Source organism: Myotis davidii, unplaced genomic scaffold, assembly GCF_000327345.1.
Source record: "Myotis davidii unplaced genomic scaffold, ASM32734v1 scaffold362, whole genome shotgun sequence".
Classification (NCBI taxonomy): Eukaryota; Metazoa; Chordata; class Mammalia; order Chiroptera; family Vespertilionidae; genus Myotis; species Myotis davidii.
The window spans coordinates 371,485-389,748 of record NW_006297152.1 but is presented as its reverse complement, the minus strand read 5'-3'; the positions used below and the strand labels follow the sequence as shown (position 1 = coordinate 389,748).

Below are 18,264 nucleotides of genomic sequence, written 5' to 3'. Positions count from 1 at the left end.
TGGGGGTGGGGCGGGGGGGTGGGGGGCAGCGGGCGGGAGCTAATCCAGACACCCTTAAAAAACAGAAGCTGCTAGAACTCAGCCCACAGCCCCGAGGTTAGCCTTGACCTCAATGTGATCATGGAGGGCTATTCTCTCCAAAATGACTTCTCCTGCTTTCTCGCCACTTCGTCATGTGAGATGAACTGGCAGTCAAGGAGTGAGATCACATCCTTCTGAGGCCTCTTACATAAATTCTTTCTTGCTTTCTGGGGCGAGTTCTCTGGGGCTGGCTTAAGGGCATTCCTCAGTTATTTAAGTCAGTGTAACAAACACTGAGCGCGTCCTGGACCAACGGCCTGCTGGGCGGGGGTGTAGGGCCAACGGTGAAGAACGCAGCCCTTCTTTGCAAGTCTGATGGAGAGAGAGACTCAAAAGGGACACAATATGGTCAGAATAGTGATTCCTTGAAAAAAACTAGACGTAGACTTAACCCCATGATCCAGCAATTCGACCTCTGGGTCTAGATCCAGAAGAATTAAAAGCAGGGACTAGAACAGATACTTGCACACCCCTGTTCACAGCAGCATCACTCACAATTGTCAAAAGGTGGAAACAACCCAAGTGTCCATGGACAGAGGAACTGATAAACAAGTGGGGTATATACTAGTACATACAATGGAGTATCATTCAGCCTTGAAAAAGAAGATAATTCTGACGGGGCTGGGTGTAGGTGGGTGAGGGGAGGGGGAAATGGGGAACATCTGTAATAGTGTCAACGATACATTTTTAAGAAGCAGATAATTCTGACAGATGCTAGGACATAGATGAATCTTAAGGACATTATGCTAAGTGAAATGAGCCAGTCACAAAAGGATAGATACTGTATAAATCCATTTTATGAGGCATCTGCAGTAGTCAAATTCAGAGAGACAAAAAGTAGAGTGATGGTTGCCTGGGGCTGGGGAGGAGGGCATGGGAAGTCGGTGTTTAATGGGTGTGCCATTTCAGTTGAGGAGAGGAAGTTCTGGAGATGGACGGTGGTGATGGCTACACCAAAATGTGAACGTTCTCAATGCCCCTGAACTGCACACTTAAAAGTAAGAGGGTAGCCCTGGCCGGGTGACTCAGATGGTGGGAGCATCATCCCACACACCAACAGGTTGAGGGTTCGACTCCCAGACAGGGCACATAACCTGGGTTGCAGTTGGATTCCCAGTTGGAGCACGTACTGGAGGCAACGAATTGATGTTTCGCACATCAATGTTTCTTTCACTCCCTCTCTCCATTCCTCTCTCTCTAATATCAATAAATATATCTTTGAGTAAGGATTAAAAATTTTTTTTAAATGATGTGGTAAGTTTATATCATGAATATTTTACCACAATTTTTAAAACCCCACAGTCACAATAGATGTAAATCTATTGTGCTGTACATAGTACTATATGTTGATTACATATCAATAAAACTAAAAAAACAAACTCACAATATGAAGTGTGCTGTAAGAGGCAAGCCTGGGGACCTAAGAGAAGAGGCCCCAACATGACTCTCCTGGGACAAGTAGAGTCAGCCACGGGGCGAGTGGGCGTGGGGAGAGGATGGGAGAGACCACTAGAAGGTGCATCTTGTCACAAGTCACTATCTCTAGGACGTTCCATCATTAGAGCCATCAGTAAAGCCATGGGTCCTGGAGCAGTGGGGAACCAAAGCGAGGGTGGGGGGAGACAAGGAGGTGTGGTGAGGGCAGGGAAATAGCCTGAGCTTTTTGGGAAAGAAGGACCAGCACGGCCCTGAGCCCCTGGAAAAGGCCCCACCAGCCAGCCTGCTGGGGATGTGCCTAATGTGCCTCTGCTAATGAATCACATAAATAAACCATAGTACAGTGGGGCCTTGACTTACAAGTGTCCCAACTAACAAGTTTTTTGAGATATCAGCTGTCTCTCGGCCGATTTTTTGCGTTGCTAGAGTAATTTGAGTTAACGAGCTCCTTAACGAACTCGGTCTCGGAACGAATTAAACTCGTAAGTCAAGGCCCCACTGTACTTTACTACCACAATTAAGCCCCGCCAGGGTCAGCTAGGGTCCCCAAAAGCGCTGCCGTTATTCAAAAGCCATTTGGAACCAAAGGTCTATCACTCCAGCACGCACGAGAAAGTGTGCCCACGTGCTCGGGCAAGACGGAAACCGTGGCTCTCTGTGAATGAATCCTGAATTCCGGGCTAGCGAGACGAGAGAACACAGGAAGGACACAGGCTTCAAAGAAGAGCCAAGGTTGCCAAGGCACCAATTGTTTCCCTGTGGCGGGGGCAGGGGGCGGGGGGCGTGAAGGCCCAGACAGATGACCCAAGTCCTGTCCTTCACTGTGCCCGTGAGCAAAGCAGGCCACAGGGATGCTGACACAGAGCAAAGAGCAAAGACAAAGACGCTGTAGCTTTTAGAATTCAGGGCTGTGTTTCTTGTCTGTGTCCAAGGGTCAAATTTCCCTGAGTTCGGCAGTGAGAGCCGAATTACTCCACCCTCCCCACAGTTTTCTTAAATGTGACACCAGCAAGAACAAAGGAAAAGCAAGAGCATATCCTTGGATTTGGACAGGCCCAGAGGCTCGTCATAGGTCTAGCCCCACAATTCTAAGTTGTTGTTTTTTTTTGTTTTTGTTTTTATATATATTTTATTGATTTTTTACAGAGAGGAAGGGAGAGAGATAGAGAGTCAGAAACATCGATGAGAGAGAAACACCAACCAGCCGCCTCCTGCACACTCCCCTCTGGGGATGTGCCCACAACCAAGGTACATGCCCTTGACCGGAATCGAACCTGGGCCCCTTGAGTCTGCCGGCTGACGCTCTAGCCAGCCACTGAGCCAAGCCACCCAGGTACATGCCCTTGACCGGAATCGAACCCGGGACCCCTCAGTCCGCAGGCCCGCGCTCTATCCACTGAGCCAAACCGGCTTCGGCAATGATTTTTAATATATATATTGTTATTGGTTTCAGAGAGGAAGAGATAGGAACATCAATGATGAGAGAGAATCATTGATCAGCTGCCTCCTGCACGCCCCACACTGGGGATTGAGCCTGCAACCTGGGCATGGGCGATGACCGGGAATTGAATCGTGACTTCCTGGTTCACAGGTTGATGCTCAACCACTGAGCCACCCTGGCCAGGCCTAAAAGTTTTTAGGTAATTCCTGTAACTTCAAGTAAGGTTTGAATTTATAAATTTGCACAGGGTCAAGTCTCCTGTGTGCATGACTGTTGTAAAGCAAGATGGCCCAGGTGCACTCGGACATCCATCAGCGGGTGGTCTGAAGGGAACTGTTCACCCAGCGAAGGGTCTGTGTTTGTGATCTCCTTCTCTGATCTCCCCCAGCAAATCCCCAACAACTGTTCACCCCCATTAAACTTGCAGGAGGCTCTGCCCAACAGCTGTGCTGCCTCTTGCCACGGGGGGGAGGGGGGAGTGGGGCCCTGAGCCGTCTGCTGCCCCCACCCACCCTGATCCTGCACTCCTGCTGGACTCCCCAGACACCCCTTTCATCTCTGTGAGAAGCAGGGAGGAGGTCTGACAGGGGGTTGGGGAGGGGCTTCTGTAAGGCTCAAGTTTCCACTCTTGAAATGTCAGCCCGGGCACCTGTGGACAATCTTGTTCAGACCAGGCCTGCCAGTGCTCTGCAGACTGCAGAAGGGCGGAAAGTACCCTTTCCATAAAAATGTCCCACTGTCCCGTCTGATTCTCAGCCACCCATCCTTCCGCTCATTTCTGTACCTCTTTGCCGGATTACCTTCTACCTTTGGAGTTGTCCTTGTCGGTGTCGTTTATGGGCTTTGTGTGTCAATTAGGCCAAAAAATAATGAGATTTCATCCTTGAGTTTTTTCTCTTCTTCATGAACAGCACCTGCCACCCCTTAAACACACGGCTCCCAAAGTGGCATTTCGGGCGCTAAGCCCCTCCTGAGCTCCACACTCCCGATACCCCACCCGGCACCCCACAGGCACCTCAAATCCAACACAGCCAAATCTGAACTCATCTCCCCATAAACCTAATCCTCCTTTTTAAGTCCTTCCCTTGGACTGTTGAAGGATCATCCCATCCCCGGTTTTCCAAGCAGAAATGTAAAGTCACCGCCTCTTTCTCCTCTAACTCCTCCCATCTGTTGGTCCACAAGTTGATGACACCCCCAACGCCTTCCTTGCTGCTATCTTCGTTCACATCTGTGCTGACGTATCTCACCTGTCTGTCATTCTTACCCCTTCAGCCCCTCCTGCACAGACTGTCGCTTAATCCAGAAACCTGTATTTGCTGATCCCTTCCTCATCAGCTTCTATACCTAGCTGGCCTCCAAGGCCTGCAAATTCTATCTCCTTCATATCTCTTGAAACTGTCTCTCCAATCCATTCCCGTTGCCAGGACTATGGTCCAAGCACCACCATTTCCCTCATGTAACTGCTCCTACCTGGCTCTGCAGATCCAGCCCCAACCTTCCCGTCCGCTCTTCAACCTGCCCTACGGATTACCTCTCTGAAGCGCACACCTGATGATGTCACAGCTCTGCTCCAGAGCTTTCACCTGGGCTGCCCATTGCCTTTTTGCAAAAGGTCACACTTCTTGGCACAGCACCCAAGGACCTAACTGGTCTGACTTGGGACCACCTCTCAAGCCCACATCTTGCCATGTTCTTCTCTTGGTCACAGGCCCTTCTAGCCATCACCCCAAAGGACTGGGAGTTTCTTTGCTCTTCTATCGGATCATGTTCTACTGCCTTCACCCCTAGTACGTCAGTGCCATCACAGTTTTCTGGGCCATATTCAGCTGAGGAGCCAGGAGTCTTGTGGAAAATGGAACAGAGAGTGTGAGAGAGACCAGGCCTTGGTTTTAGCTCTACGTTCTGCAGTCAGGACACTACACCACTACACGGTCTCTTCCACAATCCACTCTTAGAAATTTCCCTAGAGATGGGTTTGGAAGACCCCATTTCCCTTTGAGTGCCTTTCCTGTTGCGATGCCAGATGAATGCAAAATACAATGATGCACTCTCTCTAGTCCCTCCAAGTTAGAATTCTCCTTGGGACTAGTGAGGCCGGCCTAAGAGCTGGCCCTGATACAGGCTCTAGCTAACAGGTTACAGTGATGATGGTCCAAGGAACCAAGCTCTGATTTGGTTCCACTCCAGATGGTGGACATTAAAGAGACACAACAGGGGAGCTTAGTCCTCCAAAGAGACAATGGTCATCACCTCTGTGGACCTAGGACATTGAAGACACACCAGCCCCCCAGTGAGGCCACCGTCCAACTGTGGATTAAACTTAAGCAAAGGTAACTTAAAGGATACATGCCCAGGATGACAGCTTCAAGGCATTTAATAGGCAAGGACTCTCGAGTCATTTCTTTCGCTGTTTCCATTAACCTGTAGGATAGAGCACAGCAAAGGGTCTTAGGACTTACTTAATAATGCAACTGGTCTGTCTGTTAATCTGTCAGCATGCCTGTCCTCACACTAGGCACCATGTAGGAATACAGAGGGAAAAGGGAGGACCCACTTTGCAGGAGGACGCCAAAGCACATACACACCTGGCAGAAATAAAATCCTAAATTCTCCACTCCTCTCTCCAAGAGCTAGTTCCTGGATGTTAGTGACCATATTCTATAGTGTCCTCCCATTGCCCCTGGACTAGGGGCATCACATGGAGTAAAGGAGGCCACATGAAACACATTTCATAGGCATCCCCCACCCCCTGAACGAGTTAGTCTCCACCACTGAGCTCAGCTGTCAGGGTGGTTCAGACCTAAACCCCACCTCCAACATGGCCCTGGGTCACCCACAATCCACACCCCGTCTCCACCCCTTACGGACCAGGAAAGTGAGCACTGGGATACAGGGATGGAGGGCGGGAGAGGGAGTTAGCAGCTTTCAGGTAGGAAAGAGGTCACCTGGCCCACAGATCATGCACCACTTACCCACTCAGTGGCCTCATTTTTCTAATTTCAAAGAACTGCGTCCCTGTATGATTATATCTGTGTGAAGTATGTAAAGGGAAAGTAAGAGAAAACTCCAAAGTCCCAGGAATCCAACAGAGGAAGCTATGCATTGATTTCTCAATGAGATGAGGGAGTGAGAGCTTTCCAGGTGTCCAGTAGCCAGAAGGTAGTCAACATCCTCCACTGTCCTGCCTGGAAATCTAACTTCTAATTTAGGCCCCAAAGCACCTTCGACCTTTAGAATAGCCGTATTCAATCTGCTCTGTATTCTGGTTAGTTGAATACATGTCTTAATTCATCTACTAGACTAAAAGCTCTTTGAGAGTTGGGACCATTTGTTTATCATCTTTATATCAACCATCAAGCCCGACATAAATCTAGTGAATGAGGAATAAGTGAATGAATGGGTAGACAGATGGATAAATAGATGGGTGGAAAGGTAGATGAATGGATGGTGGGTTAATGAATGGGTGAATGGATGAAAGGAAGAAAGGATGAATATAACTGATGAATGGAAGGGTGGATAAATGGTTGGATAGATAGAAGGGTAGGTGGATGGGTGCCTGGCTGGCTGGATAGATGGATGAAGGAAGGAAGGAAGGAAGAAGGGAATAAATATATACGGAAGAGTAGATGGATGGCAGTAGAGTTTCTCAGACTGCAGCAGAGCTTACTTTCATTTCATGCCTGAACTGACACTTGACATTGATTACTAAATGCGAGATGACAATATTACCCACAGCCTTGGATTTAGCTAGTTGCCCAGACGGTCTCAGGAACTGGAGAGCCGGTACCAGGTCATTGTAAATGACAAAGATTCCCTAATGTCATGCTCTCTTCTCTGAGACTGGATCTTAATTTTTCTGAGCTTGAAAAACGTTGCTTTGGGCATTTCCCTATACTGCCTCAAACAAAATTCTATTTAAAAAGGGTATGTTTGGGAATTGCTAATGAACTGTGAACTTGTAGCCCAGGCAGGGAGGGTGTATGAGGTTAGATGTGTGCCCCTACTGTGGTGGAGGCAGCTGTAGAGGCTGGTGCTAAACACCCTCCTGAGAAGGGCTCGGTGTCCTCCCTGCCACAAATGTGCTTGGCCACTCAGACACGAGCACATGGAACCACCACCTGAGCAGCTCATTATAAGCACATTCTGGGCTCGACCTTGGGAGATTTTGATTTCAGGCCATGGTTTTAACCCTAAATGCCATTCAGAGTCACCTCATCTTGGACTGTTAAATTGGAAGTTCCAGGGCAAGGACCAGGGGCTGATTTTAATAAGCACATAATTTGGAAAGTACTGGCACGAACATAAGAATAACCAATAACAATATAGGCTTGCCTAGTTTTTAGAAAAATAATACACAAAAACCTAGATGAAAGAAAAAAATCTACTCTCATTGTTAGGTGATTTTTTTACTTTACCAAAGATGCCATTCAAACAATGAGATTCTGGTATATTTAAAGTAGAATTCAAATGGCAAAAATGCAATGCAGATGCCCAGCTTTCCCTGTATATATATATATAGTTTGTACATCTTGTACATAAAGTGAGACAAACTCATGGTAATAAAATAATGAAAAATTATCTGGCCATCTTTTCTCAATTCCTAAGAGTTTTCAGCTCCTGCAAGTGAGCTGGGGAGGGAATTCCTATAAACATTGCCTTCAGGGTGAAAGACTCACTGACTGAGTTCGCCTTCAGCAAAGTCAGGTGATACCTCTTCCCAGAACACAGTGCAAAATCAGCACTCCTGCTGGCCAAGACCCCGAGGCTGTCAGAAGGGAAGGCAGGATTTGTCTTTCCATATCGCTACTGCCCACTGCACACGTCTATAGTCAGGACTGGCCCCGAAAGGTCCCTGACTCTAGCACTGGTCATGTTGTTCAGGACAAAGCAATAGGAAATTCCAAGGAACTAAGTGAAAGTCTGGACAGAAGCTAGAACAGAGACCACCCTCTGCTTTCTTTATGTGGTGGCTCCAATGGTCAGGTGACAGGGAGCACAGTCCAGCAGCCGGCCGGGCCGTCCCTTCAGTCAGTGACCTGGGTCAGTGACCATCATAATGCATCAGAGAAAAGTGCCAAAGCAGCTCCTTCAGGGCAACAATGAAAACCTGGCTGAGGGTGTGCTGCTGGGTTTACCAGAGAATGCAAATTCTCCCCACCAGGCTCATTCTCTTTCATCTCTGCTCAAGTGGTCCTTGTGAAGCCCATGTCATAGACAGAAGGAAGGAACCATTCTAATTTCTGTTGCTTTCTGGAATGTTCTGTGAGGAAGTCAGTCACATCCAGGAAGGCTCAGCTCTTGGGGTCCAAGTCTACCCTGGTAGGAGTTTATGCTTCTGGACCACACAAAGCTCCCCAGGTGGGGTCCAGTTTGGGGATCAACACACTCCCAGGGCTGGAGCAGAGGGTGGCGCTACTTTCTCCTTGTAACATCGCTTCAGGATCCCACCGGGAAGATGCCCCGTGGGGGAGTTCATAATCTATAAAGTGGAAACTGAGAGGCTAATCGAATAATCTGCCGACCCAAACAGCAGAACTGGTGTTGTTCCCACCTGGTAGTATTCATCCCTTCAGGGAAGTCACAATAAATCTTGCCTATAGCACAGAGAGCGCGTGGGATACAGGCCAGTGCCCGTGAAATCCTTTCTGCTACATTCTAGGTCTTTAGGGAAGAAGGACAGAGGCCAGAAGAGACTTGGCATCCTGGACAATGTGCTGGAGGTCTACAGGGCGTCTGATGCTGGCTTAGCTCCGAGATGCTACTGACTTGCTTGGGCCAAATGGCTTGTCCCTCTCACATATACCTCTGCCAGCCCAGCTCCCCTCTTCCCCTACCCCTGATAAAACACCAGAGCAGCCAGTGGGCCATCCGCCTCTGGCTCTTTGTCCTGACAATGTTGCTGCCGCAGAACCTCGGAACTGATCTAACCTGACTGCAAACAACCTGGGAACCCTGGAGGTGAAGAAAAACAGTCTGGCTGGTCTGAACCCAGCCTGGACCCACGGGATCCCCAGCTCTATTTCAAGCTCAAATGAGGGGAGAGAGCCCCATTCAGTCACAAGGAACGGCGTAAGGCCACCAGCCGAGGCCACTTGGGGAGCCAAAAGCAGCGCCAGCTGGGCCTCCAGTAGATTATGAGCAGTCAAGATGAAGGCAAAAAGTGAGAGAGGAAAGAAAAGGAACAGAAGACTAGGAGGGAAGAGGGAGAAAGACTGCAGAGGAAGAAAGAGGGAAAGATGACTGAGGAGGAGGAAGTGGAGAAAGAGAAGCTGGAAGGCAGAGGGGCTCAAGGTGGCCCACCACTATCTCACTGCCTTCTTGCCATCCTGGCCCACATCCTGCTCAAAAGGGCGGGGGTCTGATCATTGTAATTACATCCTCTGTTATCACTCCTTCTAGACTCTCACATAGTGGCCTCCCTCCATGCCGGCCTCACCAACCTTAGAGAGTATTTGCTGACCAGCTGGGGAAAGACAGGCCACCAGGCTTGCAATCACCACGCCTGTCCCCTGGCTGTGTCTGCTCAGACCCTCGTGGGAAGGATACTGTAGTGTCTTCATGTAGTTCTGAATTGCCTGGAGCCAGTCTGGGATCGTCATCGACAGCCTGTAGTTTGGAACCTGGGGTATTGAAGGCTGCAGAGAAGTAGAGAGAGATCTTTTTGGGGCCCAGTGCTTGGTGGCAGGCCCAGGACTGAGACCACCAGAGAACTGCTCCTGGGAGCAGATGGCCACCCTGCCATGGTCACCTGTTCAAGTGGTACCTCCTGGACAAGGTTTCCCCACACCAGCTGGTCCCCTGCTGAAGTCCTCCCTCTCTGCATTCCTTCTATACACACTCCACCGTGGGTCACAGTGACTCTCTATGGCCTTCTGTGTATTGTGAGTGTGAACACAGCCAGCCTCCCCAGGGAGCCTCAGCCATTCACTGAGGCCAAGGACCATGCCGTATAGTTTCCCCCACTGAGCCTGGCCCAGGATGTTCAGAGGCGCTCCATTAACCCTCACATTTTTCACTGCATGACTGAACCTTTTGCTGCATGGTTGGTGTGACCCATTCTATGTGCCCCACTGAACGCAAGATGAATGGTGCCCTGAAGAAATGCAATATTGGGCGCCTTGGCCGCCATTTCTTCTCAACACCACTCCGTGCAATGCCCATCTCCTCCCTCCTATGAGTCTAGACCCAGATGGATGAGGATAGAGTCTCCTCTTGCCTTCACTCTTCCCAGGTAAGTGCAGCTCCTCTGACTCATAAGCCACCTCACCCTTCCCCCCTTAGGGCCGCCCCGCCACCTCTTGGTTCCCTAGTCTGCCTCTTGGTCAACATTCACCAAGTGTCTACAAGTCCTGCAGGGAAGAGTGCTAAGCCCTGCAGGGAGGAGAAAGGAGCAATTGCAGGCAAGGACGCCAGAGGGGGAGGTAGGTGCCTCTTGTCTGGAATTGAGAGCTCAGACAGCACTCAGCATGGAGCAGGCTGCCAACGAGGCTGGGAGTGAGAACAGGCTGGGGCTTCCAATCCAGTCACTCCTGGGAAGTGAGGGACGATTTTTGCTTTCTCTCCCCCTGTATGTTTCTCAGTTTCTCATCTTCGGCCTCGCTGGTGGGGTAGGGCCATTGGGGGCAGAGGCACTTGGCTCATGTGGGCCTGAGGTCCCTGCAGTGCGTTGTCAGGAAGGAGAGGAGGCTCCTGCAGGCCTATGTGCTTAGGAAGGAGCAGAAAGGGCTTCAGGACAGATTAGTTCCATCCTGGGAGAAAACTGACAGGGAGGCCCTGGGGATTTAGGGCTTAGCTGATGGACAGTGAAGACACTGGTCAACTGACTTGGGGACAGTGCTGGGCAGTTTGCTGGGCACCAGAGCTCTCCCAGCTCCCTGGGTTCAGGCCCCACCGTGAGGCTGGAGGGCATGCTGGCACTGGGCCTGAGGAGGGTGGGAGGTGGAGGGGGAATGGAGAGGGCTGCTCATACTTCTGTAGCCGAGGCTGCATTTACTTATAATGCTACTTGACATTCTTTTCCTCTCCGCGCCTCTATTCTCTCTTGGCTTTGAGACTTCTTACTTCACAGCAACTGCCCCTTCAACAGAAAGGAAACTAGTCACACTTCCTACTTCACAGCCAAGGTGCTGTGTGTGTGTGTGAATGTAAGAGTGTGTGCACACACAGCTGTTCTGTGAACTACATTTCGATTACAACATATCAACTCAAATCACATTCTTGTCTTGGAGAGTCATTTTTGGGAGCAAATTGGAACATTTGCTCACATGCCCCTCACCCTCCCTCACACACACACACACACACACACACACACAGTCAAAAAATGAAGTGTAGCTGTGGCCTGTGTCGCTCAGTTGGTTGAACATCATCCCATGCACTGAGAGGTCACTGATTTGATTCCCAATCAGGGCACATGCCTGCTTTGTGCGCTCAATCCCCAGTAGGGAGCATGCAGGAAGCAACCAATCAATGATTCTCTCTCATCATTGATGTTTCCCTCTCTCCCTCTTCTTCTCTCTTTAAAATCAATAAAAACGTATTTTTTTTTTAAAAATGAAGTGTACCTTTGTGTTTTCTACCCTAACGAACACCAAGACGTATCTGGTTTGTCCTTATTTTTTGTGTGTGTGCAGTAACATCCACTGATATACCCAAACGGGGAATTCTGTGTAAGAGCGTGCCAGAAATTCCGCAGAGAAGCAGAGAGAATGGGAGATGCGCACAAACATCTCTTTAGTACTTGTTGTGCTCCCAGCTCTAGAGCAGGCACAAAGGGGGAGGGGCACAGAGAGAGAGGCGGGATGATACAGTTTATGAAGTCATGAGCATGCTTCCACACAGAAGAGTACCTATTTAACAGAAAAGCTGGTAAGCACAGGGAAATGCCCCATAGAAGCACGGGCCACCTAAGGGATCCCCAGAGGGGCATCCGTTGACCACAGCCCCGAGGTGGCCAGAGTGATGGGGTTCTGAGTCAACCGGCCGTGGGGGCCAACCACCAAATTATTTCAACTCCAGCAAACTCAACAGAGCCCACAAGAGCCGGATGACGGGGTGGGAGTCAGGCGGCAGCTGGTCCTCAGAATAGAAGCTCAGTGGCGCCCAAAGGTTTTTAAGAACAGCTGCCTGGTTACCTCAGCCCCTGCCGAGAGCGAGTGGCCACATTCCCCAAACCCCAGCTGAGGAGCAGAGCTGTGGCAGGAAGAGGGGCCGAGGCTGCTGAGGGGATGATGTCATCTGGCTACAACTCTGACATCTGGGAGAGCTGACTGCGACTCAGGCTGGGACTCAGCTCCCAACCGGCCCCTCGGGCTGCCAATGCCTCCACAGGACGATGAACTATTAGCCAGGTGGGCTCCTTCAGTTGTGATGACGCGTCCAACACAACGAGGTTGGAGTCCCTGCTCTGTCACCTGCTGGCTGTGGCCCCTGGTCAAGCTACATGACCTCTCTAAGCCTCTGTTACCTTCCCGATAAAACAGGAGAATATCACCTACTCCAAACCTTCTGGGCTGGTCATGAGGATTCTATAACCTACGTATCCAACGTGCACCTTGGAGCTTGGCACTGGGTGCTCTCTAAGTGTTCACTGTGTTATTATCGTCTGAAGTGTGCCTTCAGGGGCAGACAACAGGGAGGCCTGAAATGTCTTCACTTTTCAGGAAAACAGAATCAGCAGGGCTTGAGTCCCTGGACACTCGGGAGCATTCCTGAGATGCCTTCTCACCCTAATAAAAGAGGATGAAACCATCCACTTCCTTCTGGGACCATGCATTAACCTCCTGAATTCATGAAGTGTTCACACAAGGTGATGAGAAAACTTTGGGGCCTCGAGAAAAAAAAAACTGGCCGAGCTGGCATGACTCGGTGGCCGAATGTCGACCAATGAACCAGGAGATCACGGTTCAATTCCTGGTCAGGGACCACGTTGCAGGCCCAATCCCCAGTGTTGGGTGTGCAGGAGGCAGCAGATTGATGATTCTCTCTCATCATTGATGTATCTCTCTCTCTCTCTCTCTCTCTCCCCATCCCCCTTCCTCTCTGAAATCAATAAAAATAATAAATGAATAAATAAATCTGTCCCTTTTATTTAAATGGCCCCAAAAGGTGGAAGCAAACCAGGTGAATGAATAAACAAGATGGGGCATGTACACACAATGGGATATTATTCAGCAATAAAAAGAAAGGCCATTCTGGCACATGTTACAACAGGGATAAATCTTGAGGACCTCACGCTAAGTGAAATAAGCCAGTCGCGAATATCGTTCAATTCCTTTATATGAGTTCCTAGAATTGCCAAGGTCATAGAGACAGAAAGAAGAAGGGTGGTTGCCAGGGGCTAGGGGTGGGAGGGAGAAAGAGGGAGTTTCTGTTTAAGGGGTACAGAGTTTCAACTGGGGAAGAAGAAGAGGTTTTGGAGATGGAAGGTGGTGATGTTACACGCACAACAATGGGCAGAACCGAACACTTAAATAGTAAACTATATGTTATGTATATTTTACCACAATCTTTAAATGTCCGTGAAAAGACAATTCACACAAAAAAATAAATGCAAATAGTGGATAAATAGTTGGGAAAAAACTTCAGACTCACTAATAATTTAGGAAATGCACATTAAAGCCAGTGCAGAGTGTCAGTTTAACCTCTCCATTTAGCAGGGATGCTCTGAAGCGTGGACACTCACTGCTGACAAGGATGCTCCCATACAGCGGATGGGAGTGTAAATTGGTACAACTGTTTCCCAAAACAAAAAGCCCAGGGCACACTCCTTTTGTTTTCTCCATGACTGGGGACCTGAGAGTCTCTTCTCCTGTCATTTTCCTGCTCTATTTCACCTGAAATGCCAGCCTAGATTTCCCATGGCCCCTCCCCTCAAGATTCCCACCTCCTGCCATCTGCATCCAGTCCCCTTAAGCCACAGCCCCGCTGATGGCGGCAGAATCTAGAGGGCACAAGTAAAATGACCCTTTCCATACTATGCCTGTGGTCAGGGGTCAGGGAGTGGGAGGGGGAAGTGGAGTGGACAGGAAAAGGGTTGCTCAAGAATAATGATGAAACAAACCACAGGCAAGGTTTTTATGGACAGACTCAATTTCACTCCATTCTTGCCAAATACAATGACCTGTCAGAAGAATGCAAGGAGCCCAGCCGGTATGGCTCAGTGGCTGAGCGTCAACCTATGAACCAGGAAGTCATGGTTCGATTCCCTGTTAGGGCACATGCCTGGATTGTGGGCTCAATCCCTAGCAGGAGGTGCACAGGAGGCAACCGATCAATGATTCTCTCTCATCATTGATGTTTCTATCTCTCCCTTTCCCTTCCTCTCTGAAATCAATAAAAATATATTTTTTAAAAAAGAAGAATGCAAGGAGAAGGGATGTGGATGGACACAAGTGCATATCATCACCATGTGGGAGAGAAGGGGGAGCTAGAAGAGGAGCCAGGGAGGCAGCTGGAACCCCAGGTACCAGGGATCTTCAACAAGAGAGAAAAAGGACAAAGCAAAGCCTTCTGCTGTTCCTGCTCTTGGCAGACACCAGGCAGAAGAGTCTGCTGGAGGAGAGCAAGGAACATCACTCGTGAGCCCAAGATGGGCCCCAGGCCCCTGCATCAGCAGCAGCCTGGAATCTGTTGGTGGTAGCCTGCCATGGAGGCCCAGGGGCCACAACCTTGGGCTGAGCAGGAAAGACCAGTGGATGGTCTTGAATGCAGAACAAGGGAGGGAGGGAGCTGCCCAGTGAACCAGCAGGGGGCAGGAGTGGAGCCCTGCTTGCAGCAAAGTCTCACCTCATAGCATTCACCTCTTCTCTCAGGAAATGTGAATTACTTTCCAATTTGGGATCAACGTGAGAATGAGATACAACCGAATGTGGGTTCTGCAAGAAACAGCCCAGCTGTTTTTTTTTCTGGGCCAGCTCCCTCTCTGCCCCTGGCTTCCCATCCTCTATCATCCTCCACCTGGTTTGATCTGCTTTCTTGCACTATCCCTAAAAAACCCTGGCCAATGAAAGGGCATTCTGCCCCCCCCTCTTAGGCCTCTGACACCTTCCCTCCGCCCACTTATTCGCCAAATTTTCTTGCCAAAAAACATAATCTCCTTGAAACTCTCCAACCCTTCCATCACTTCCTCCTCTTCTCTACAAATTCCTCAGTAAAGCAACGGTTTGGTTAAAGGAGCAAAGGGCTTGGTCCCAGAGGAAAAAGTCTGCCAATCTGAGCGCAGGAATAGCCCTTGAATCCAAGAGGAGTGGCACCGAGAAAAAGCAGCTTTTGAAACGGTCCCCATCTCAAAGCCTGTGTAGGAGTCAAGGTTTGGGGAATGTGGGGACCAGGGAGAGGTAGGATCCCATGATGGGGCAGGAGGTGGAGAACCAACCATTATGACACCATGTAAGAGAGAGAAATGTTAAGTTCTTTACTTAGGCTCAGAAAGCCAATGCCCACGTTCGGGCTGGGGTTGTCCTGGCTTGGCAGGAGTTCGAATGTGACCTACAAGTTACTACAATAGTACAATGTGGCCCTGGCCAGGTGGCTCCATTGGTGGGAGCATCGTCCCATACACCAAAAACGGCTGTGGGTTCAATTCCTGGTCAGGGCACATACCTAGATTGAGGATTCAATCCCTGTCAGGGCCCATAAGCCTCCTCTCTCTTTCTCTCCCCCGCCCCCTCCCTTCCTCTCTCTCTAAAATCAATAAAAACATATCCTCTGATGAGGATTAAAAAAAAATAAAAGTACAATATGGCCACTCTATTAAATAAAAAAAAAAGAGAGACCACTCTTTGTTGTTGTTAATCCTCACCAGAGGGTATTTTTTCCATTGATTTTTAGAGAGAGTGGAAGGGAGGGGATGAGTGTGTGTATGGGGTGGGGGGAAGACAGAGAGAAAAACATTGATTGGTTGCTTCCCATACACGTAGATCAAACCCACAATGCTCTAACCACTGAACACCTGGCCAGGGCAGGGACCACTCCTTTTTAAGAACACAGCATTCAGCCACAGTATCGGAGGTCTCTGGAAGTAGTGATCTATGTTCTAAGCTGCTCAGACAACATTTAGAATATTGTGTTTCATATGTGCTTATTTTAGGGGACTGACTGATTTCAAACTAGCCATTGTCCTAGAAAGAAGAGAAGAGTGAGTTGATCTGGGAACTCGAACAAATAAGAAAAGGTGAAAGGAGCTACCTGTGGACAAAGGAGACTAAAGGAAGGTGCAGACTGACAGATGTCACAGTTCTGAGGACTCGTAATTCCGTGCACCTCTGGTGTCACACAGGTCAGCATTAGAACCGGGAGACTCACGGGTCATAACATTATGGGATGTGAGAGTTGGAAAGAACTTTACTTGAAGTCTGGCCTACTCCCATTGTATAGATGAGAAAACTGAGATCAGAGATTTTAAGTAAGCTAGAAGTGGCACAGCTAGGACTGGAATTCAGTCCCTTCCTCTCTAAGAGCCCCGTCTAGTGACATTCTAGGGAGCTGTGAGTAGCAAAGGAAGTTGGCATGTGCTACTCTGGCTCAAAGGGCAACCCAAGAATCCCTGGTGACATGTGACTAAGGGGAGAGAAGGAGGACTTCTGTTCAGTCTCAGGAAAGATTTTCCCACTAATCAAATCCAGCTAGGCCTGGGACCAGCTGCCCTGGGAGGCAACGAGCCCCCGGTTCTCAGGAGGTCTTCAGAACGCGGAAGGGAGATACTAACATTCCCGATTCCCATAGAGAAAGGGAGAAGGATGAAGCCACAATTAGAAGCAGGGTTGCTGAATTAGGAAGGCAGCATGGGGCGGTAGGAACAGGCCTCTGTTGGCTGTGGCCACCTCTCCTCCAGGTTTAAGGGCTCCCAGCTCGTCCTTGAGTAAAGAAGGCTCACTTAAGTATGGACAAAGCCCGAACCACAAGCCAGGACCAACGTTGTTCTCACGCTCAAGGAGGTCTCAGCAAGGGTAATTACGGCTGACAGGAAAGCAGGCAGCACTCTTGTTGGGCACAATGAAGAGCTCCTTGACCGGCAGAGTAATAAGACACTGTGACTGACTGCGACAGGAAGCTTACCGGCTGGGCCACTTCTCCCAAGGGCACACGCAGCTTTCTGGCCTGTAGGGCTCAGATGCTCAGGTCACCAGATGCTCCAGGTTGGGGACTCGACCAGATGGCCTTCCAGGTCTCAGGTCTGGCATTCCTAGACTTGCCCAGGAATCTTCTCAGCCATGCCAGTGTCCCCAGGGTGCCAGGGAAACCATCTGCCATGCTACAACCCCCTCCAGGCTCTGGCAGCATTTCTCCCCCCGTTCGCATTTTATGTTTCATACAGCGACCACTGCACATCTCCCTCCCTCCCTCTTGCTAAGTGATCCTTGGCCACCAAACCCAATCAGCTCACTGGCTTCTCTCCAAGGTAAAAGGAGTTCTACTCCCAAGCCTCCTTCTCAATCCAGTGAGACTAATTCATCATGTCGACTGGAACATCCCCTTTAAGGCATGGCCAAAACTTCTTTTTTTTTTTTTCCTTGGAGCCCAGATAAGCCGGGAAAAGAGAGATAGTTCACTGTTTTTGCAAGTTTCAGAGGTGAAAGTCACTGTCATAAAAAAAAAATTGGCAAAAAGTCTAGAAATGATTCACGCTGAGAAGTCTGACTGGTTGAGTCAAATTCATTCACAGCCTAATAAATCATTTGCAAGGGGGAGACTCCAAAGGGGAGAAGCAGGGTGGGATCCCTAGGGGACCTGTGCATTCTTGGCATCGCCGCTGCAACAGAGCGGCTACAGCTCTTGCTGAAAGAGGATGGACATGGGGGTGAGTAAATAAATAATAGAGTTTGGATAGAGATTCAAGGAAACCTTGGCACAACAGACCACAGAGTCCCAGGACAGCCAGCCACCACCTCCCCCTCCCCCATTTCTAAGGCTTCCAAGACAAACATCTCAATTTAGCAAAGGGAGGGGGGGTTGTGGGGAAGACTGGAGAGGGGAAGGGTGTTCGTAGCAGAACCCGGGACGTGGATAGTGCCTCTATTTGCCCTGTGCAGACCGAAATGTCCCCTCGCCGCCCACCCCACCCCCCTGCTTCGAAGCCACTGACCTTTGCCAAGAAGGCGGCGTTCCTGATGGCGCCCACCATTTCTCCCCCTTTGGGGTGCACCTTGGCCACGTGCATCCACATGCGCTCCCAGGTGTGGCTGTCGATGGGGAAGCCGCTCTTGTTCACGTGAAAGAGCACCCCGCCGTCTTTGTCCTCCTCCTCGGAGCCCCCGCTGGTGGCGAGGCTCACGGGCCGCGCGTGGCTGCTCCGGGACCTGCTG

The 18,264-nt window shown here is 49.7% G+C and overlaps 1 protein-coding gene across 1 annotated transcript in view; it reads right to left on the bottom strand.

Annotated features, from left to right (window-relative positions):
• VASH2 (vasohibin 2) overlaps positions 1-18,255 on the bottom strand; it is a 37,422-nt gene extending 19,167 nt beyond the window's left edge. The window contains exons 1-4 of the mRNA XM_006772919.2: positions 18,045-18,255; positions 9,509-9,597; positions 5,935-5,991; positions 5,309-5,383 (exon numbers count right to left, since the gene is read on the bottom strand). Coding sequence (XP_006772982.1) covers positions 5,309-5,383; positions 5,935-5,991; positions 9,509-9,597; positions 18,045-18,125 — 302 coding nt within the window. The 5' untranslated portion in view covers positions 18,126-18,255. The remainder of the gene's footprint in view (positions 1-5,308; positions 5,384-5,934; positions 5,992-9,508; positions 9,598-18,044) is intronic.
• Positions 18,256-18,264: the final 9 nt, after the last annotated feature.